The sequence below is a fragment of the Geotrypetes seraphini genome, chromosome 5 (genome assembly GCF_902459505.1).
Source record: "Geotrypetes seraphini chromosome 5, aGeoSer1.1, whole genome shotgun sequence".
NCBI classification, from domain to species: domain Eukaryota; kingdom Metazoa; phylum Chordata; class Amphibia; order Gymnophiona; family Dermophiidae; genus Geotrypetes; species Geotrypetes seraphini.
The window spans coordinates 83,881,223-83,904,362 of record NC_047088.1 but is presented as its reverse complement, the minus strand read 5'-3'; the positions used below and the strand labels follow the sequence as shown (position 1 = coordinate 83,904,362).

Here is a 23,140-nt window from a genome sequence, read left to right as displayed (position 1 = left end):
TAATTAAAAGAGATGGGGCAAAACTCACCTATATTCAACAATAGTTATACTCTGCTCAAAGGCCAAAATCTAGCAGATAAGGAGAATTGCAAAACAAGAGATATGACAGCTAGCTAATCTTAAGTAGAACAAACAGAGGCTTCGTTAGCATACAAGATGAAAATGAATAGAATAATATGCAAATTGTAGTGACAGATAGAAGGGAAATGATATACTGTAAATATAGAAATGAACAAGACCCCATTAAAAGCTTGCTCTCATTACCTAAGCATTCAGAGCTGTATTTGGTGGAGGGAGGCTAGCTCGACAAAAATTATATTTGGAGGATAAAATGATGGCTCAGCTTTAGAAAGCAAATATGAAACTGTTGTTCTACATCTAAATTAGCAATCCAACCTTTCGCCGCTCTTGTTTAACATTTATTTTCAGCTTCTGGGTAATTTACTGAGGAAATGTAATAATATTGAGGTTTATTTATATGCTGATAATATACAATTGAGTTTGATGCAAATTTGGCAGTAGAGAGCTGAATTTATGTTTGGGAGGGGTAAAAGCGTGGCTCCAGAATAGTAGCTGTTTAGGAATGAGGGCCACTGGTCAGGAAGACTTGATATCTTAGGTTAATTCTGGGGGGTTCATCCTGGAATTTGAAAACCAGGGACAGGAACAGATTATGGGCTCCTTTTAGGAAGGTGCGCTATGGGTTTTACCGCACGCACCGGATTAGCGTGCGCTATAGCGCACGCTAGCCAAAAATCTACCACCTGCTCAAAAGGAGGCGGTAGCGGATAGCGCACGTAGCATTTTAGCATACGCTATTCCACGCGTTAAGGCCCTAGTGCACCTTTGTATAAGGAGCCCTATGTCTGTGACCAGAGGGGCTTTTCCAAAATAATAATAATAACAGTTAATTTATATATCGTGAAGTTCTATGTGGTTTACATAATTTAAAATACATTTAGCCTTTTCCTATTGTGTGTCTCAGCTGACGGGACATTCCAAAAATGTCGTTGCCATCATATGTCCCATGGCATGGGACATAGAGTACACGACAGGAACACAAAATATTTGAATTTACAGACTTATGATTATTTACATTGGGGTTCATAATAAAAAAAAAAAAGTCTAAAAAGTGTCCTAAATAGCTACTTGGACGATCAAAAAACCTGATCGTCACAGTATCCATAACCAAAGCTGGTTTTAGACGTTTCTAAAACCAGCTTAGGCCTTTCCCCTGCCACTAAACGCACAGAGAGAAAAGAGCCGTGTTTAGAGGAGGGGAAAGGGCGGGCGGTGGGCCAACCTACACCTAGGCATGCAGCAGTTATAACCAAAACCTTAGGCAGGTTGCCTACTTGGCACTTATACTTTTTTGACTTAGACAAAGTCAAAACAGGTCTAAGTGCTGAAAAAGGGGCCGCTGAGCTGATGGTGGCTGCTGCAATCAGCTTAGCGGCCCCAGCAACCTGCCTACCCCCTACAGCAATGATCACGGCAGGAGAGATGCCTCATCTCCCCTACCACGATGCCATCACTCCTCTACCCGAACTGCCGTGACCCGCGGCAGGAGAGATGCCCTATCTCTCCTGCCGTGGGTCGCGGCAGTTCGGGAAGAGGAGTGATGGCATCGCAGTAGGGGAGATGAGACATCTCTCCTGCCGCAACATATCACCCCCGACACACAACATCGGGGCAAGAGGGATCCCAAGCCCTCTTGCCCTGCGGCACCCGCAGCACCCACCGATTACGATCAGGCTAGGAAGGAGCCCAAGCCCTCCTGGCCTCTCGCCCCCTACCCCCCTACACGATCAGGCAGGAGGGAGCCCAACCCCTCCTGCCCAGGCGGACCCCCTACCCCCCACTACAATACGGGCAGGAGGGATCCCAGGCCCTCCTGCCCTCGACACAACCCCCCCAACGACTACCCCCCCGAATCCCGGATTGGCCCCCCCGCCAACCTATGACCCCCCGCCGACCCTACGACCCCCCATACCTGTAACATGTTGGCCGGACATATGGGTGCCAAACCCGCCCGTCCGGCAGGCCAGCCGGCTGCAGAATGGGGCCTGATTGGCCCAGGCGTCTGAAACCCCGCCCACAGGTGCTATATATAGCGTGCGCTAGCCAAAAATCTACCACCTGCTTAAAAGGAGGTGGTAGCAGCTCGCACGCGCGGCAATTTAGCGTGTGCTATTCCGCGCATTAAGGCCCTAGTGTGCCTTTGTAAAAGGAGCCCTAAGTCTTTGTCCCATGCTGCTGCTTGATATGAAAGAAGATGCTGATGATATTTTTTAAGTTTGTATCCTTTAACAAGCGGAAAAGCAAAAATCAAATGTGAGCTTCTTTTATGTCTATTGGTTGTAAAAGAGAAAAGTTCATTTATATATTTGGGAGTCAAACCAAATAGAACCTTAAAACAAAAGCATTTTTAGAAGATGCTGCATTGCCTACTGTGGTCCAATCAATTGTACTAAGTATTTTAGATCAGTGCAGGAGGCACAATGCTGTGTCTTGATAGTAACAACAAGGATGTGGCTAGACACAAGTGTGGTAGAGTGGAAGACTAACCTCATGATTAGATCAGTGGGCTGAGATCCAGGGAAGCCAGGAGTCAAATCCCACTGATACTTGGGTGAGTCATGTAACTCTCCAGTGCCTCAGCAAATAATCTGCTCACTACAGAGGCTAAGAAAGAAAAATAGAATGTTAGGAATTATCAGGAAAGGAATGGAAAAAAAGATGAAAATATTATAATGGCTCTATGAACCCTGCAGGGAACAGAGTAACATAGGAAATGCTGGATACAAAAGAGTAGAGTATAAAGACAGAAGGGATAAATTGGACATGGACAGCAGGAGAAAGATGCTGGATGGAAAAAAAGAGAATATGCCTGCTTAGGGTGGAGGGCAGATAATGAATATGGAGGGAGTAGGGGGTTAGAAGGGAGATACTGGATTAAGATGATGGAGAGAGGGGAGGTACTAGAATGGGATGGGGGAAGGTGGGAAGACTGGCTTAGAAAAGGGGGAAAAGAAAGCTGCTAGATCAGATAAGGAAGGAAAAAGGGATATGGGAAGATGCTGGACAAGGGTGTTGTAGGATAAAGAAAAAAAACAGACATGGGGTGAGTAGGATGGTTGATGTGAGATGCTGGACATGGGGTGGAAGCAGTAAGAAGACAGAGGGTTCTGGGCATTGGAGGAATAGGCAGATAGGGAAGATGCTAACACAGAAAGGGGGGGATGAACACAGAGGGATGTTGTAGAGACATCTTGGATGGAGGTGGAGAGAGAGAGTTGAGTGTTGGACGAAAGAGGGAAGAGAATATGCTGGATAGAGGGGACAAGAGAGGAGATACTGGTTAGAAGAGTGAAAATAGAGAAGGGATATGGTGTATAGGGAAAAGAGAGAAAGGAAAGATACTGGAAGGGGGAACAGAGGAAAGAGTTAGCAAAAAACTGGAGAATAATAGGATTAGGGATAATGAAAGCTGTAAGCAGAAGCAGGTAGAGATGCAGAAAAATAAATAGAGGAAAACTGAAAAGAAAAGGTTAAAGTAGGAGAGGAAGTGAAGAAGACAGGAAGGGAGAGAAGTGGCAGATGAAAACCCTGGAAAGAAAATTAAAGAGAAGACAGAGGAAAGCAGAAACTGGAAATTGGGATAAACATGGATAAAATGGCCAATCATCTAAGGTAGGATAAAAATTATTTTATTTTTAAGTTCATGAATAGAAAAAGCAGTTTTAAAGTAAATTTATACTGCTTTCTTTGTATTTTCCAAAGTGTAGGGTATTGTTTCTATTTCTCTAGTGTTATACTGCATACAGCATATGGCTTCTTGAAGTTTATGTTTAAATTTGGCTACATATTTTAAGATTGTGCTTGCTTATTCTATACTTGGCAAGGGTCTGTCTATGTTCAGTGTTTGTGACTAAGGCCAGGCACTCTGTGAAGGGTCTGTTCAGTTTCCCAATAGACATGTTGATGTTCTAGGTCCTACTGAAATATTTATGCACAGTAATTGCATTTTCCAATGCCTTGTGAATATACTAGCTTTGGGATATGTGCACCACAGATCTTTTTATTTTGTTCAGTGGCTTACCAGATAGCTGAGGGAAGGTAGGCAGTGGCTCTGAGCCCAAAGTGTGTGGGGGGGTGGGGTTTAACAAATTTTCTTCCCACTTTCCCCCTGCCCAAAAATATCTAAGCTGGTGGGAGATCTCAAAGCACTGCCAGCTGAAGACCTCTTCCTCCAGTCCGGCATCCAAAACTATCCAAGCTCTGCAGCTGATGGCAGCTCAGGGACACTGCCTCAAGCTGCAGAGCTTGGAGATTTATGGTTGCCAGACTGGAGGAGGTGGTCTTCAATTGACAGAACTTTGGGATCTCCACCAATTTGGAGGGTACCTGGGCCCAGGTCCCTTTGTGTTCTGTACAAAATGAAGTACTGTATATATCTGGTTTTATTTCTCCAGTTTTGTAGAACTCGTTGAGTTTAATTTCTTGGGGTTCCCAGTTCCATTTCTATTTGTGATCCCTTGTTTTTTATTTGGGAAAAGTTTTGTGACTGAAGAAGTCATTCAAAGTTGTTTTATGTGCAGTAGTAATGGCAGATGGAGAGAGAGGATCAAGGGCCCCCTCCTTAATTTCTGCCCTGGGCCCCAGCATGTCAAAACCGGCCCTGTTCAGTATTATTAATATTAATGAGTGCTTTGTGGTTTGGTGGACCTTGGTAATTTACCCCAGTCAGAAAGGACAGTTCCCTAGGATTTCTGTGCTCTAAAGAGCATAACAGCTGCCATACTGGGACAGCCCGCAGGTCCTTCAAGCCTAGTATCTTGTTTCCAACAGTGGTCAACCCAGTTCACAAGTACCTGGCAAGATCTCAAGAAATGACTTTTACAATGACTCCTGTTCGCTTACAAAAATTAGATAGCTCTAAGTCTAATAGATGCTGGCATTGTCATCTTGAAGCTGGGACATTAGATCATTTACTATTCTATTGTCCATTGATACATATTTTTTGGAAATCCATATGCAGTCAAGTAAATAATTTATTGGAAAATCCAATGGCTTTATCATATGATAGTGTGTTATTTGGTACATCAATGAGAGCAAAGAGCCAAATTTCATCTAATAGTAATAAATTACTACTTGTTATGACAGGGGTTGCCATACAGCATATTATAAAAAATTTGAAAAAATGGGATCAGCTGAGTTATAATTTTTGGTGGAATTCTTTATGCCACATCTTTAAAATGGAGCGTGCTATAGCTATTCAACAGGGGCATTTTAAGAAATTTAGGGACGTTTGGAAGCCATTAACAAAATACTGTAAAGAATGAATATTACTTTTTCCCTTTGAAAATACACTTCTAAGATGGGGGTGGGAGTGGAGATAATTTTTTTTTGTTATAATTGAAGATAATGTTGGGTATTTGGGGAGTTGGGATATTTGATTTGAATTAGTTTCTGATAGATTATTAAGTGATCTTAAAGTGATCTTGTATTGCACTTACTGAAAGTTTTAAAAATTAATAAAGAATTTTTTTTTTTTAAAAAAGAAATGACTCTTTTATTAACATCACATCTTAGATGCCTAGTATGCGTCAAATCCACTAGAATTCATGCTGTACTCTAGCCAAGCAATTAGGATGCCGACGACAATCACAATGGAAACCATCCGAATCTGTATTTAAAACCTTTATAGATGTTCTTGAAAACCGCTCTGAATTGACTCCCCAGTCATTAGTGGCGGTATAGAAGCTTTCAATAAAGAAAAAGATGCCACACTACTAAACACTTCTCTGGATTCCTTAAATCTTTATTCATTCTTTCTACTTTCTCTGCAATGTCAACTCTATTGCAGATCTTAATGTCCTGGACACAATCCAGTCAATAGTCAAAACGGTTTAACCAACTGGGAACAGCTGCTAACTGGTTAATTCGCTTATCGTTGGCTATTTGATTATCTTCAGCGGCACTTAACTGGTTATCTTCGCCAAAGTGCAAGCCAGCTATGTCAGGAGTGTTCTGGGAGCAGAATCTGATTAGCTCCTAATATTTAGAGCTAATTGGTCAGCTTTAGTACATAAATAGGACCACAAAAATAAGAATTAACCGGACATGTACTAGTCAGCTTAAAGAAATGGATATTCAATGCTGGCAACCGGATACAGAAAGGCATTGAATACCCAAATTAGTGCCAACAGCAGATATTAACAGTGTCGAATATCAGGGGGAATGCATATCTTCTCTTATAGTATGTCTACAATATTGCTGAAAAACACATGGAGGGGCATAATAAAAAAAAAAAAACGTCTAAGTCCGTTTTGGGCCTAAGTCACTAGTCGCCCAAAGTCGGCAGTGTCTAAAGTCCATTCCCGAAAAATACGTCCAAAATATTTTTCTATTTCGAAAATCGTCTAAGTATACATCCATTCTCAGCCAAAAATTTGTACATGTCGAAAACGCATAGACCAAGTCCTTTTGGACATGGGAGGGGCCATCAAAGTGATGGAATGGACACCCAGCCATGGCAACACAGTAGTGCAGCACTGCTGTAAACTTCACAAAAAGGGTGCCATATACATATTTCACCACAACTCCCTTATAAGTCATGGTAAGACCCCCCCAAAACACCCCCAAAAACCTACTAGACCCACCTATCTACAACCCCAATAGCCACAGACTACTTAAGCCACCTCTGTGCTGCTCTACTATGCTTTCCTATGCCAGGTGCTGATGTTCTGGAGGCAGACATGTAAAGTTTTTATTACGATTTTTATGGCGGTGGGGGGGTGTCAATGATCACTGGGGGAGTGTTGGGGGAACTGTACTTTGTGTTTGCAGTGGTTATCTGGTCACTTTGGATACCTTCTGGACATTTAGACCTGGTTTTAATCGCCTAAGTTGCTACGTATAAGTTCCATTTGGGAAGCCTCGTTAAACTTTCGGTTATACTTGAAGTACGACTAAGTCTAGGTCAGCCCACATCCCACCCAAATCCCATCCTCACCACTCCTCCTAAAATGCTCCTTTTAGCTCTGGGCATACAGCAGCACTGAAAAGGCCTAAGTCATTTTTAGATACATCTAAAACCCGGTTCGATTATCGGCACTTGGATGTCTTGTCTTACTGATCGTCCAAGTGCCGATTTAGATTGATTTTTAGACCTATTTCCATTTCGTTTATAAGCACCTTAAGCTCTCATTTACTAATATTTAGCATTTAATAATATCATTATCATGCATTATCTAACTTAAATCTTGTACTTTGCTTTTTAAAATAAATTTTAGACTGCCTCTGACCCCATTTTCTTGTCCAACAAAACATATATTCACTCTGAATAATGTTCAGACAACATGATTCACATTTAAACTGACCTAATATCTCAGCTTGTGGACCTCATAATATCACGCATGACCCTGCTGCCCAGCCAAACACAATAGTATCATCAATAATTCAATCGTGTGTGCAAGAGCTGAGGCTAGCCAAGTAGAATCAGAAAAGTTTGCGATGCTCAGGAAAACTAGAAGTAACCAATGCAATTCAGACATTATCCTCTTTTTTTGTTTACAATGTTATGTTATTAATATTGTTATTCTCTTATCAAACTATTTATTTAACTTTAAATCATTTTAAGAAAGGTTTTAAACTAAACTAAACTAAACTAAACTAAACCTTAGGTTTGCATACCGCATCATCTCCACATTCGTAGAGCTCGGCACGGTTTACAGGAGATGGGATAGAAAGGAACTACAATGAAGGGTTAGAAGTCCAAGTATGGAGAGTTTTTAGAGGGCTTAGAATGCCAGAGATGAAATAAGTATTAGATTTTTGAGAATAGCCAGGTCTTAGAAACTGTTTCCCTGCTGCATTATTTTCTAGCCTACAGAGCAGTCACATATAAAGAATACTGACTGTTTACTGACTTTTAAAACACTTTTCTCCAAGGCCCCATCTTCATTGACAGACTTCTGATACCCTATGCCCCCACTCACTCACTCAGATCAAACAATAAGCATTTATTAAAGAGAGGAATATCTTCTCGATAGGTTCAAGAGTAACCTTAAATATTTCCTACGGAAGGATGCCTTCAATCTCTGTCTTTTTGAACCAGGATGAGTTCCTTAGTCATTTGATTTCTATATTATAACTCTTTTTTTATTCTTCTGTTTTTATTTTTAACTTTCTTCTTTTAATTCCCCCCCCCTTATATTTTTTTTTCCTTTATTTGTTTCTTTCCTAGTTTATATTGTATTTCTTACCTTTCTTCCCCATTGGCACTATAAGTCTTTTTACATTGTCTGTATTTTATGTTGTACTCCCTTAAATGTTTTTAATCTTTTTATCTTGCACATCGCTTAGAAGCAAGATTAAGCGATTTAATTAAATTTTTAATAAAACTTTAAACTTGAAAACTTGAATACAGACTGACTGCTTAATGGATACAGCTGTTATATTCCCAGAGACAATAAAGAAAGGCCAAAGGGATGTGATAACCATGTCCAAAACGGAAACCTTTTCATTCAGAATTAGATTTTAGTGGAAGAAGTTTCATATGGAAGGCAGAGAATTTGTAATCTCAAATGGGGATTTCACAGGGTTTTTTTGCTCATTTCATGGGTAAAAGTTGCACTTTTGAGTTTGTTGGTTAAAGTCTTTGTGATGTCACCGATCACTGTGTCACAGGTAACTGTGTGACATCAGTTACATCTGCCTGACCTGAAACTTCATTATAACCTGATTCCAGAGGCTATGAGAGAGGTTCAAATTAAGGGTCCCTCAAGCAAAACATCGAAAAGGATCTCTAGAACAGGAAGTATCCGCCTCAGAAGGTAAGGAAGCAGCTGTTAAGTGGGTCTCTTGCAGGTGCTGCTTGGGTAGAATTTAAGCCACTATACATAGGAATTGAATAAAGTTCAGCAGGAACCTAGACAGATGGTAGAATCATGAATTAAAGCAAGATGAAACTAAGTCTGAATGCAAATTTATAGTGACTGAATTTTTTAAAATATCAACTATCAAAGAAGTTAACTTAAACATCAGTGGCAAAGCTGGCTTTCTTCCGCTGAATAAGGCTTTTAAATAATGAGTCTGACACAGAACTGCGTTCATTAAGGTTCAAACAATTGAGAAGCTGGTAGTTCAGGTCATCCAGCTGCAAACCTGAAAACCCAGTTCAATATCCTTTTCTACAACTTGTCCTGTGACTTTGAACAACCCACTTCATCACAATGTACTCAGCTAGATTGTAAGCTCTTTCCCTCTAACTCCCCGTTGGGCTGTTCAGGAATGGGTATGGATGGGAAGAGGGTTTCTTTTTTATGGGAAAGGGCAGGAGTGATCAGAGTGGGAGCATTTGTTCTACCCTCACTGCCCCTTTCATGACTTAGGGTGGAAGGGGAGTTTTTCAGTCGCACCTGGGAAGGTGATGGCCTAGTAGGAAATGAGGTTAAGTTTGGGCTTTACTGGGCAAGCAATTTTCAAGAGATCTGACCCTGCAGCACTGCGAGTCGTATATTTTGAAATGAAATGTAACAGTCTTTGGTATTCATAAATGGCTTGTTGGGATGAGAGAAAACATTTTAGAATATTTGGGAAGTAATTTGCATTCTTTGGCTATTTGGTGCTGGAGAAGACTTTTACGAATCTCATGGACAGCTAGGATCACCAACAAAGATGTTCTTGATCATATAAACCTAGAGTTATCCCTCGAAGGCAAGATTACCAGACAGAAACTGACCTATTTTGGACATGAGATGAGGGCAATTTCACTAGAAAAGGCGGTGTTAGTCGGAATGGTCAGTGTTAAAAGGAAGCAGGGGAGATCAAAGGCCCGTTGGCTGGATACCATCAAGAATGACACGGGAATAAACATCAAGCAATTGAAAGAAGCTGTGGTAAACAGGGAAGCATGGTGAGGAATGGCCTACACAGTATCCAAGGATCAGACATGACTGAATGGACAATAGTAGTAACATAACTATTTATGCAATAAAGCTGCAGCCAATGTTTCTTGATACCCATTGTTTTAATTTAGGTTATGAGTGTTTGTTTGTTGTCTCACTGCAAAGAGGTAATGCGAATGCCAATGTTTCTGGCACTAATTTGCAGTCAATGTGTAAATAAACTCTGGAATTCATTGTCAAAGAACGTGGTAAAAGCAGTTAGCTTAGCAGAGTTTAAAAAAGGTTTGGATAATTTCCTAAAAGTCCATAAGCCATTAATAAGTTGGATTTGAGGACATTCACTGCTTATTTCTAGGAAAATTATAATCAGCATTAAATTTAATCTGCAGCGATTTGATCATGTCACGGGTTATTATCAGAAGTTACATTGGTTGCAGATCGAAGCAAAGATATTCAAATTTGGGTGTATTTGTTTCAAGATACTACATGGTTTTACTACTTACCTATATATATACCGTATTTTCACGCATATAACGCGCGCGTTATACGCGTTTTTACCTACCGCGCATACCCCTCGCGCGTTATATGCGTGAGCGCGGTATACCAAAGTTTTAAAACATAGTTCCCACCCCGCCCGACGCCCGATTCACCCCCCCAGCAGGACCGCTCGCACCCCCACCCCGAACGACCGCTCGCACGCGCTCCCACCCGCACCCGCATCCACGATCGGAGCAAGAGGGAGCCCAAGCCCTCTTGCCCGGCCGACTCCCCGACGTCCGATACATCCCCCCCCCCCCCGGCAGGACCACTCGCACCCCCACCCCGAACGACCGCTCGCACGCGCTCCCACCCACACCCGCATCCACGATCGGAGCAAGAGGGAGCCCAAGCCCTCTTGCCCGGCCGACTCCCCGACGTCCGATACATCCCCCCCCCCCCGGCAGGACCACTCGCACCCCCACCCCGAACGACCGCCGACTTCCCGACAATATCGGGCCAGAAGGGAGCCCAAACCCTCCTGGCCACGGCGACCCCCTAACCCCACCCCGCACTACATTACGGGCAGGAGGGATCCCAGGCCCTCCTGCCCTCGACGCAAACCCCCCTCCCCCCCAAGAACCTCCGACCGCCCCCCAGCCGACCCGCGATCCCCCTGGCGACCCCCACGACCCCCCCACCCCCCTTCCCCGTACCTTTGGTAGTTGGGCCAGAAGGGAGCCCAAACCCTCCTGGCCACGGCGACCCCCTAACCCCACCCCGCACTACATTACGGGCAGGAGGGATCCCAGGCCCTCCTGCCCTCGACGCAAACCCCCCTCCCCCCCAAGAACCTCCGACCGCCCCCCAGCCGACCCGCGATCCCCCTGGCGACCCCCACGACCCCCCCACCCCCCTTCCCCGTACCTTTAGTAGTTGGCCGGACAGACGGGAGCCAAACCCGCCTGTCCGGCAGGCAGCCAACGAAGGAATGAGGCCGGATTGGCCCATCCATCCTAAAGCTCCGCCTACTGGTGGGGCCTAAGGCGCGTGGGCCAATCAGAATAGGCCCTGGAGCCTTAGGTCCCACCTGGGGGCGCGGCCTGAGGCACATGGGCCCAACCCGACCATGTGCCTCAGGCCGCGCCCCCAGGTGGGACCTAAGGCTCCAGGGCCTATTCTGATTGGCCCACGCGCCTTAGGCCCCACCAGTAGGCGGAGCTTTAGGATGGATGGGCCAATCCGGCCTCATTCCTTCGTTGGCTGCCTGCCGGACAGGCGGGTTTGGCTCCCGTCTGTCCGGCCAACTACTAAAGGTACGGGGAAGGGGGGTGGGGGGGTCGTGGGGGTCGCCAGGGGGATCGCGGGTCGGCTGGGGGACGGTCGGAGGTTCTTGGGGGGGAGGGGGGTTTGCGTCGAGGGCAGGAGGGCCTGGGATCCCTCCTGCCCGTAATGTAGTGCGGGGTGGGGTTAGGGGGTCGCCGTGGCCAGGAGGGTTTGGGCTCCCTTCTGGCCCAACTACCAAAGGTACGGGGAAGGGGGGTGGGGGGGTCGTGGGGGTCGCCAGGGGGATCGCGGGTCGGCTGGGGGGCGGTCGGAGGTTCTTGGGGGGGAGGGGGGTTTGCGTCGAGGGCAGGAGGGCCTGGGATCCCTCCTGCCCGTAATGTAGTGCGGGGTGGGGTTAGGGGGTCGCCGTGGCCAGGAGGATTTGGGCTCCCTCCTGGCCCGATATTGTTGGGGAGTCGGCGGTCCTTCGGGGGGGGGGGGAGGGATGTATCGGACGTCGGGGGGGGGCATCAGGCTTTCAGGATGGGGACAGACCTTCAAGGGGGGACAGTGCACGGAAGTCAGGGGGGGTGAACGGAGAGTCGGGACAGCGCACGGAAAGTCAGGGCGGGCGAAAGGAGCGTCGGGCAGCATGCGCGGTATACCCGTGAGCGCGGTATATCAAAGTTTTTGTGCAAATCATCGTGATTTCTGCGCGCTATATTCGTGTGCGCGTTTTATACGGGTGCGTGTTATTTGCGTGAAAATACGGTACTTGATTATTTTATTTTTGTAACAGAAGACAGTTCGCCTGAGAATTTAGATTTTTTGCATTCCCGTCAGTAAAGGGTTGCCTTTACAAAAGATTTTTAAACAAAACTATAGCTTATTAGGCTGCCTTTTGGGATAAGAGTTTTAGTAAGTTGATCTCCAGTTCCAACTCTTACTTAAATTTTAGGAAACTTAAAAACTAATATCCCTGTGTATGTGCAGTTCCCGTTTTCTTTTTTATAAACCGCACAGAACTGCGAGGTTCTCGTGGTATACAAGCACATTGTTATGTTATGTGCTTTACTCTTGAACATGGGTACTAGATTGGCCACTGTTGTAAACAGGATACTGGGCTTGATGAGCCAATCTGTCCCTGTATGGCAATGCTTTTCTTTTCTAGTCTCTATTCTAGAAACTTAGCACACAAAAGCTATAGAATGTAAGTCCGGCGGGGGTTGGGGGGGGGGAGATGCATATACATGAGGCATGGCGGATCAGGGGCTCACCTAGCACTTATGTGCTAAGATTCTAAAATACTGTCATTTACGTTCAGAATTGCAACATTTAGTTGTGGTCAGTTGTACCAACCATTGATATATATAATCTTTGCCTGCTCCTAAACATTGATGTGTACATGCAAACTTACGCTAGTATTTTATGATGCAAGTAACATGCATTTCAATACAGAATTCACACTTAGCTCACAGCATCCTAGCGCCTAAATGTTGATGACCTTTTCAGAATAATCTATTTTCTTAATTTGTCAGATTTACTGTATATCCTGCATTAGAAATACAATCTAAGCAGGTCATATCAAAGTCAAACACAATAATTTAAAATATGACAATGGCATAAAAAACATATAACAAATCATTATAAAACAGATAGACCCGGATTCTGTAATCAATGCCGTTGCTGGCGAGCGCATTAAAAGTGGCCACTGACCGCGTGTCAATCACGCAATGGCGCCAGGTACAGAATCATGCCTCCGGCAAAGGTAGGTCCCGGAAATGTAGGTCAGGGTTTTCCTGGCCTACATTTCTGGTGCCTACCTATGATGTGAGTCACGTCTACGTAGGTGCTTTTGGCCACCTAATGCCACTTCCAGCGTTAGCCACACCCACCGTGGCGTTAGGTGGTGTAAAGTGCCTATGAAGACACGATTCTGGCACCAATTCTTTTAGCCATCAGTAGGCACCTTGAAACTCAGTTAAAAACGTTTCAACAGCGTGATTTTACTGAGTTTGGGTGCCTACAAATTCGGTGCCGTTTAGAGAATCTGGATCATACTGTGTAAGCAATACTATAGAGAACCTTTAAGATAAGATATGCATCGTGTCCAGGGGCATCTGAATCATGTTACGTAACCTGTACGGTGCTGTTGTGTGCAGATAGTGCAATATAACTAATGCATGCTATTAATATTGTTATAATTAACGCATGCTATTGTTATAGTCAGATGAACTGAAATTACAGTAAGAAAAAGGTCCACAAGGTTCAAAAAATTTCACACAAGGAATAGGACCTTCTTCTTGGTACCTGATCATTCTCTCTGATTTCCAACAGAGCTTCAACAAAAAGAAGCTGCAAGCTAAACTCAGAACAGTACCTAAGAAGGTAATTATCTGAAATAAAGTAGTTAAGCATTGATGGTCTATGCAGTCTAAATTACAGCATCATTTGATATCAAATGATCTGGGTTATCACAATTCCGCAAAAAAGGTGCGCTTAATTAGTAGACATCTGTCGCAGATTGGACAAACTGCATATGACGAGACTCTTCCATTAATAGAGATTAGCACAATGGGAGGAGGAAAAGGGGACTAGGTAGCTTGGACCATATCACTCTGCTTATAATGGAAGTTGCCTAGCTTTGTAGAGGGTAATTTTAAACAGAGTGCTTTGGATACGTTGATAAGCAGGCATCAGTTTCAAGTCTGCTTCATAAAGAAAAATAACCGCCTACTTTTCTTTATAGAATACTAGCACCAGTGGCAGAAAACATGCTTACATTTATCGATCACTCTCACTAGCCCTATAACTGGTGAGAATGTTAGCCAGAGTGCACAGTCATAGAATGCTACAATTTACTATGGATGGAGAGGCAGAAAATTTTCATTTTGTGTCATTTCTAGGAATGTTCATTTTATTGGTCATTTTGGGGGGGGGGGGCATGGCAGCAAATTCATTGAGGGCCTTTTTTATGAAGCCACACGAGCAAGTGCTGCGCAGCAAATGCACTGAAGCCCTTTAAATCCCCATGTATTTGCTGCGCCGGCCCACGCTAATTTGTTTGATAAAAGCCCAGAGTGTGTGATCTTTTTCTGAAAGTAAACACACGCATGAGCTATTTGCACATGCCTGTGCAGGCACAATAGAGGCACTATGAGGAAAAGAGTGCACCCTCTTTTCAAATAGTGTGCATGCTTTTGCAAGAGTTGGCACTTTTTCAAAAGAGCATGCACTACTATCAGCAACAAAAACCCACAAATTATCATGGATTTTTCTGCTCATTAATGACATGCATGTCATTGATATTTCCTGAGTTTTTGCAAATAGCCCATCCCTATAATTTACACGTATTATTTGCACTTTTTGCCCATGCTTCATCTAAACTCTGCCCATGCGTATGCTGCCTGGCAAAATATGCAACTTCAAAACATAGGGTCTGATATTCAGCCAGTGGCACTCTGCATTTTGTTAACCTTATTGTGTTCTTAGATATATTAGCAGCTTTTGATACCTTTAACCATGGAATACTGGGGTGTTCAGGGAACGGTTTGGGAATGGTTTTGATTCTTCTTGGCTGATCGCTATTTCTGGGTTTGTATGGGAGGAGAGTTCTACTTGGACATCTGTATTAACAGGTGTAGATCAAGATTCAAATCATGGTTCACTGCTAATAGACTAAGACTGAACGTGGGGAAGACACAAATATAATTCAGTTCTATTTTCCAGTGAAAAGGTCTGCTTCAGAAATTTTGTTGAATATTGTCATGCTTTGGAGTTCAATATGTCAATGATATTCAGTTCTATTTTCCAGTGAAAAGGTCTGTTTCAGAAATTTTAACTTTTTTAGTAATGTGTTTGCAAATCATCAAATCGTGGTTCACTGCTAATAGACTAAGATTGAACGTGGGGAAGACACAAATATTATTCTTGTCAAATCAAACTGACCCAACACAATTAACCTTCTTCAGTAAAATTTGGTGATGAAGAGATTGTGATTTCATCTGAGTGTAAATATCTTAGAGTCATGTTGGGGACTCCACACAGATTAAAAATGTCATTCAAACAGCCTTTTTATAGGCTGAGATTACTGACACCTCTTAAGAAATTATTATCAGAAATACATTTTTGTATAGTTCTACAGACTATAAAACTGTCTTAGATTACTGTAATTCTCTCTATTCTCCTCGATCTTTATAGATTGTTCAAAATTCAGCCGCTAAGCTTTTGATGAGATAGTCAAAATTTGATCTTGCCTGTTCAGTTTTTAAAGAGTTGTACTGGTTGCCTCTTTTTTGGGGCACATTAGATATAAAATGTTAACATTGATCTAAAAGGTTTTGTGTGATAATGCCCCATTTTTTCTGGCTTCTTTTCTTAAGCTCTATACAACAATGAATAGTGTTGGACATATCTTTCAGGAGAAAAGCAAAAGAAACTCTGTGGAGTGACGATGTTCCTTAAAAGGACTTTATTTGTAAATGACATGCTAACTGGGTCCCCAGAAGGAACAATGGCTTATGGACTCTGACTGAGGACTGCTGTTAAAATGATTGAAGCAATCTAGGAAGGAGATTTTAAAATAGGGTTTAAAATAGGGAAAAACCTAAGACACTTCTAAATGAAGACTCGTGGAGCCATATCTGTTCCCCCATCCCAGAAAAAAAGCCAAACTTGAAAAATATTATCAACAATGCCTATTCAATAGGTGCTGATGTCTTACTGGTGAACTCCATCAGAACTTACTGGCATGAGTGGGAAAGCCTGATGTGGTGGGGGGAGGGGGGAAGTGGGATATTATCTTCCTCTGGCCATGAGGTGCATCACAATCTGAACCAACTGCTGATTCAATTCTATTCACAGTTCTAATCTGGATTGCAAATCTTGAAAAGGGCAGAAGACTCCCTTAAGTGGCTGATTTCTGCCAAAAGTCACAGGTAAGGAGCTCCTTAGATCAAGAAGATAATTATTCCCTGCCCGCACCTAGCCTAAAATTGTGAGCTAGCACGCATTGTGGGCCTTGTTAAACCATTTCCAGTAATATTCTGTGAGAGTAATCTTATAAACATCTTTCCATCTGTAATGTTGTTTACCAGGCAGAAAAGAGTTTTTATTAAATTGCATGACCAATTACATGTGTAAAATGTGCATATATGGAAAGATTGTGCCCATTTCCAATTGATCTCTGTGTAAGTACTCCCAGGAGAATCGTTTGCACTAAGCAAAGCTTAGAGTTGCATATTTTATAATATGTGGGTAAACGTGTTAAAGGCAATGGATGTGTGCAGGAAAACGTGGAATGTATGCATATAAGAGCATTATGCACATTCTAGAAAATATTGCATAAGTGCTATAGCGCATAACTGAAAGGGTGCATATGCATGGCCAGAGTATAGGAAGGGTATGGACGTGTCTCCAACTTAGGGCTCTTTTTACAAAGGTGTGCTAGCGTTTTTAGCGCACGCACCGGATTAGCGCGCGCTACCTGAAAAACAACCGCCTGCTCAAGAGGAGACGGTAGCGGCTAGCGTGTGCTATTCCGCATGTTAAGGCCCTAACGCACCTTTGTAAAAGGAGCCCTTAGTCACATACCTTATTGGTAAATATTATAAGTTACGAACGTTGCATGACATTCTAAGGCTTGTCCATTTATACCAGTCATAAGCCTGGTGTAAGTGGCCATGGCTAAATTTAGGTGTGTCAATGCAGTTATACACTAGTATTCTAAATCAGAATCGTGGCCACTCCCCACACAACACTGGGGCATTTAAATGAAGGTACCTTGCCCCCATAGAGTACTGCCACACATTTACTCATTTTTGGGAGTAGGTGTAAATTTGTGCGCTACTGGGCTGGATCTGGGACCTTGTTTTATAAAGGCACATAAGCATGTTTACCCCCCTGATATTCAGCGGGACAGCTAGCTGAGTACGGTTTCTGGCTAACTAAGGCCTAGATGAACTAAGAGGATCGGTAAGACAGTGTGGGTCTGGACTGATCGGATTTTTTGGGCAGATTCAGAAAGAGCTATTGATGCACTAAAAAGTTTGCATGAAAAAGATTCACGCAGATATTCGTCCACTCCCTCCTGCTATCAAAGGCTCACCCCCACCCCCAGGCACCTCCTCACACATGTCCTACCATCCCCCTTCACCCCCCCCTAAAAAAAGGCACTCCTTCATGCCACCGAAGGCCAACTCCCACGCCAGGCGCCCCCCTTAAACATCCCTTACCCTCTGAAAAAAAGGCAAGAGGAATGATTACTGCCTCCTGCCACCGGAGGTCCCCTGAAACCCCACCCCAGCCTCCAAACCTCCCCCATACTTTTTTAGAGAAGTTGGAATGTGAGGGAAACTCAGTCCATCTTGCTCATAGGCACGCCAGTTCAAAATGGCGGTATTTTCCCTCCCCGGTGCATCATGTGATGCACGGGGAGGAGCCTAAAGGCGTCTGAACCAATAAGGGCCTTAGACCCCTCCCTGTGTATCACATGATGTACCAGGGAGGGAAAAGCCTCCTGCTATTTTTGCTTCTAGGGGGGAAGGAAGTCACCATGGCAGGAGGCAGTGGGCATCTCTTCCCTTATACCATTTTTTCTAGCACAAACATTTTGTAAGGCTAATACAAGTGGCGTGTCTAATAGCAAACAGTTTTGTTCAGATAGTATATTGGTAAAACTGATGTCGGTAACCAGCCAATTTGACAAGTGGCAATTTTGAATATCAGCAGATCGCTGGCCAAGTGGGACTTAGGCCCAGATACACTAAAGCCAGCGATCGCCGCTAAAGCCCAGGCTCTGAATATCCAGGATTGACGCCAACTGCAGGAGGTAGCCAAGCTGCCTCCTGCAGTCTCAATATTGGGGCCCTTATGGATTTCTCACATAGATGTCACTTGTTATAAGTACTTTGTAGTGTACAGTCTACAGTGCATAGCAATAGTTCCTTACCTTGGTTTCTTTAATTTTGACAGCAATCACCTGCTTCCTTTGACGAATTATCTCCACCAATTCATCGCACTCCTCCAGCAGTTTAGCTTCGTGCATTGCTGTGTTCACCTGCCAGAAATAATAACCCAGAGTTTTACAGAGGATATAACCTGGTAGTGCAGTCAGCACAAAAATCAGTTTAGTACAATCTATGTGCTTTCAGTACACTATGTTCATTCCAAATCAGTGCCAGACACCAATAAGATTCTGAGAAGAGTAAAGAGGGGAGTAAACAAGACAATGAGAATTGTGGCAGGAAGTGTGTGTGAGATAGGCAGACTGACGAGGGGTCAATGCAGAACAAAATCTAAATCTAAACGAGTAAAAAGGCGAAAAAGCAGGACAAGGACAGCCAGGAGATCGGCATGCAGAGTGTGCAGGGCTCGCAATAAAGCCAGGAGGCGATCATGCAGAACTAGAAGAGCAGCCAGGGGACAAGCAGCCAGGGCTAGACGCAGGACCTGTAGATCAGCACGTAAGGCTAGCAGCACGGCCAGGTGGCGCTGTTGTAGGGCTAGCAGTACGGTCAGAAGACGCCCATGTAGGGCTAGTATCACGCCCAAGAGGTGCCAGCGTAGGGCTAGTATCACAGCCAGAAGGCGCCAGTGTAGGACTAATATCACAGCCTGGAGGCGCCAGTTTAGGGCTAGTATCACAGCCAGGAGGCGCCAGTATAGGGCTAGTATCACAGCCAGGAGGCGCCAGTGTAGGGCTACTATCACAGCAAGGAGGCGTCAAAGTAGGGCTACTATCACAGCCAGGAGGCGCCAGTATAGGGCTAGTATCACACGCAGGAGGCGCCAGTGCAGGGCTAGTATCACACGCAGGAGGCACCAGTGCAGGGCTAGTATCACACGCAGGAGGCGCCAGTGTAGAGCTAGTATCACACCCAGGAGGCGCCAGTGTAGGGCTAGTATCACACCCAGGAGGCGCCAGTGTAGGGCTAGTATCACACCCAGGAGGCGCCAGTGTAGGGCTAGTATCACACCCAGGAGGCGCCAGTGTAGGGCTAGTATCACACCCAGGAGGCGCCAGTGTAGGGCTAGTATCACACCCAGGAGGCGCCAGTGTAGGGCTAGTATCACACCCAAGAGGCGCCAGTGTAGGGCTAGTATCACACCCAGGAGGCGCCAATGTAGGGCTAATAGCATGCCTAGGAGGCATCAGTGTAGGGCTAGTATCACACCTAGGAGGCGCCAGTGTAGGGCTAATATCACGCCCAGGAGGCGGCAGAGTAGGGCTAATATCACGCCCAGGAGACATCAATGTAGGGCTAGTATCACACCTAGGAGGCGCCAGTGTAGGGCTAATATCATGCCCAGGAGGCATCAGTGTAGGGCTAGTATCACACCTAGGAGCTGCCAGTGTAGGGCTAATATCACGCCTAGGAGGAGCCAGTGTAAGGATAGTAAAATGCCCAGAAAGCGTCCATATAGGTCCAAAAGCATATCAAGGAGGTGCCTATGTAGGGATTGCAGCAAAGCCATGAGCCGCCCATGCAAGTATAGAAGAACAGTCCAGAGGTACCCTTGCAAGGCACGTGGAGCCATCTCAAGGGCAGCAGCTATGAAGAAAGCATACCAGGCACGAAAGGTGAGAGAACAGAGAAAACGCTGTGAGGTCTGGAGAAAAATATACAAGACATACTGCAAGGCGGGGAGCTAAGCAGTAAGGGAAGACACAGAGCAGACTTTATGCAGAATAGAGAATGCAATAGCATAAAGAACAATCTAACTAACGAATCTGAGTGTTTGAACTGTGCACAAAATAAAGCTGAGGTCATCAGTGTTGCAGTCTTCATTTTCACTCCTAAATTCATGCAACTCTAAAATCTTCTGGAAATATCTACATCAAGCTTGTCCAACCTTTTTTGATTGGGGGCCACAATTTTCATTTTGTAGCATGCAGAGGGCCAAAATGCATGTCCGCATGCATACTCTATGTGAATCACACACTCACAACACTTTAAGAAAGCCCAGTCAGTCTTTCTCTCTCATATATATCCCCATGTTTTCATAGTAACATAACTTATTGAATGACAGCAGATGAAGACCTGAATAGTCCATCCAGTCTACCCAATAGGTACATGCATTATAGATTCATGATTAAATTAATTTGTCTTTTCTCTTTGATATTTCTGGGCCATAGACCTTAGAAGTCTGTCCAGTACTATCCTTAGGTTCCAACTACTGGAGTTTACGTCAAAGTTTACTCCAGCCTATCTAATCCCTCTCCAAGTTAATGGAGTTCCTGTTGAAGCCCTCCCCAGCCCCATCCTAAACCAAATAGCCATACCTGGGACATGCAAGTCTGCCCAGTACTGACCATAGTTCTTCAATTTATACCCTTCATTTTCTGATTAGAGATCCTCTGTGTTCATCCCACATTTTTTTGAATTTCGTCATCGTTCTTCTCTTCACCACTTCCCTCGGAAGGGCATTCCAGGCATCAACCACTTGTAACTGCACAGGCATGGGTGCATATGAAGGGGACCACACAAACACAAACTGTCAGACTTTAGAAGAAAAGAAAACCCTTTTTATTCCTCAGTAGTATGGAGTCTGTTTCTTCACAGGTCTCCTTTTTAAAGATGAAATCTTCCAGCAAAGTTACACTATATTTTAAGGCTTAAACCAGGAGTGTCCAACCTACGGCCCCGTGAAGTATTTTGTGCGGCCCCAGTCGAGGGCGATGCAGTGTTTTCCTCTGCTGCCCCAGGGTGTTTACAGTCTTACTGGCTCCCTCCTCTGTCTTGCTGCAGCATTTGCATGTTTGTGTGGCCCCAGAAACATTTTTTTCGGCCAACGCGGCCCAGGGAAGCCAAAAGGTTGGACACCCCTGGCTTAAACTAATTCAGTCCAGATCCTTTGTGTGACTGCTCTGTCCTGCCCAGTCAGCATTAATGCTCCAGTTACCAGCTTCAGAGATTAACTTGTTATAAATTTCACTCAGGAACAGAAATAAAGGCAAAATTCCTTTAAAGCAATCCCTTGCCACAGGCAGAAGCATTATAGAGCTCCTTATCAGTTTTCCCCCTTCCCTACCTTCAGTTTGGGACCTCTCTCTCTGACTCTGGCTCTTCCTTTTTAAACCTCTTGAGCTACTTCCTTTTTTTCCCTCCCCCCAATCTGGGGCGCTCTCTCTCTGGATTGTACTTGCTTTCAGCTTTACCCTAAACTGGACAAGAGGTAGAGTTTCGATCTGGGGAGAAGTACATGCAGGGGAAGGGGCAAGGTTACATAATCTCTGTCACATCCCCTGCTCCTCAGCTCTACCCTACCTGGCCAAGTGCCTGCCTTTCAGGGTTCCACCACTTGAGATAAAAAGTCAGTGTTCATGTTCTCTTGGCCCGAATGATGTTTTATCTCATAGTTAAAGGCTTGGAGATATAGGAACCATCTCATAATTCTAGAATTAGTATCCTTATACCAGGCTAGTCATTACAGACAAACGTTTTCTGTGACCAAGTGAAATCGTCACTCTAGGAGATAGTGTTGGACCCACTTAGAGCTTCCTTTTCAATTGCTGCATAATTTTTTTCATAGAGTTTTCGACTGATGAAGGTGATTGGGATGCTCTTCCCCATTTCTTTCTTGGGAAAGGACCGCTCCCAGACTGACTTCAGAGGCATCCGTATGAACTGTATACGGACAGTGGAAGTCAGTATTGATGAGCAGGGATTCTGAGCAGATATCCATCTTCAGGGTTTGAAATGCTTTTGCCTGCTCCGAAACCATGGAATGGCATCCGGAGCCTTTTTTGTAGCAGTCTTGTAGCAGTTCGGCCTTTTTGGTGATGTCAGGAATAAATCATCAGTAGTACTCTGCCATGCCTAGGAAGGCTTGGATTTGTTTGTTTTTTTGTTTGAGGAATTGGGGTCCACTTGATGGCATCTACCTTATCCATTTGAGGTTTGATCTGTCCTCAACCCACAATGTATCCCAGTTAGTAGACTTTCTGACCTCTCAGGAAGCACTTTTTAAGGTTGGCGATTAACCCTGCTTTCCTCAAGCTGTCCAGGATGACCTCGAGTTGGATCAAGTGTGTCTTCCAATTAGTATTGTAGACCACAGTGTCATCAAATTAGGCCGCCATGTAGCCCTGATCGGGTATTAAAAGGCAGTTCATCAAGTGCTGAAACATACTTGGAGAGGGTGTAAACTGAAAGAGGCCCTGAGGAGTTGAAAAGGCTGTTTTCTCCTTGGCTTCGGGTGCAAAGGGTACCTGCCAGTACCCCTTAGTCAAATCTAAGGTGGAGATGAATTGAGCCTTCCTGCGTTGTTCAATTAACTCATCTACCCTAGGCACAGGGTAGGTGTCAAATTTGGACATAGCTTTTACTTTCTGAAAGTCGATAAAAAAATCTTATACTACCGTTGGACTTAGGCACCAATACTATTGGAGAGGATCAGTTACTGGTAGACTCCTCTATCACTCTCAGATGTAAAATGTCATCAATCTCCTTTGCTATTGCTTGTCAAGACTCGGGAATCCG

At 44.3% G+C, this 23,140-nt stretch overlaps 1 protein-coding gene across 10 annotated transcripts in view; it reads right to left on the bottom strand.

Moving 5' to 3' along the window:
• The window catches only part of LOC117360819 (probable E3 ubiquitin-protein ligase MID2), a 651,807-nt gene that overhangs the window by 248,403 nt on the left and 380,264 nt on the right, over positions 1–23,140 (bottom strand). For all 10 annotated transcript variants that reach the window (XM_033945263.1, XM_033945261.1, XM_033945267.1 and 7 more), the window contains one exon: positions 18,607–18,714. In XM_033945263.1, the coding sequence (XP_033801154.1) occupies positions 18,607–18,714 (108 nt within the window). The remainder of the gene's footprint in view (positions 1–18,606; positions 18,715–23,140) is intronic.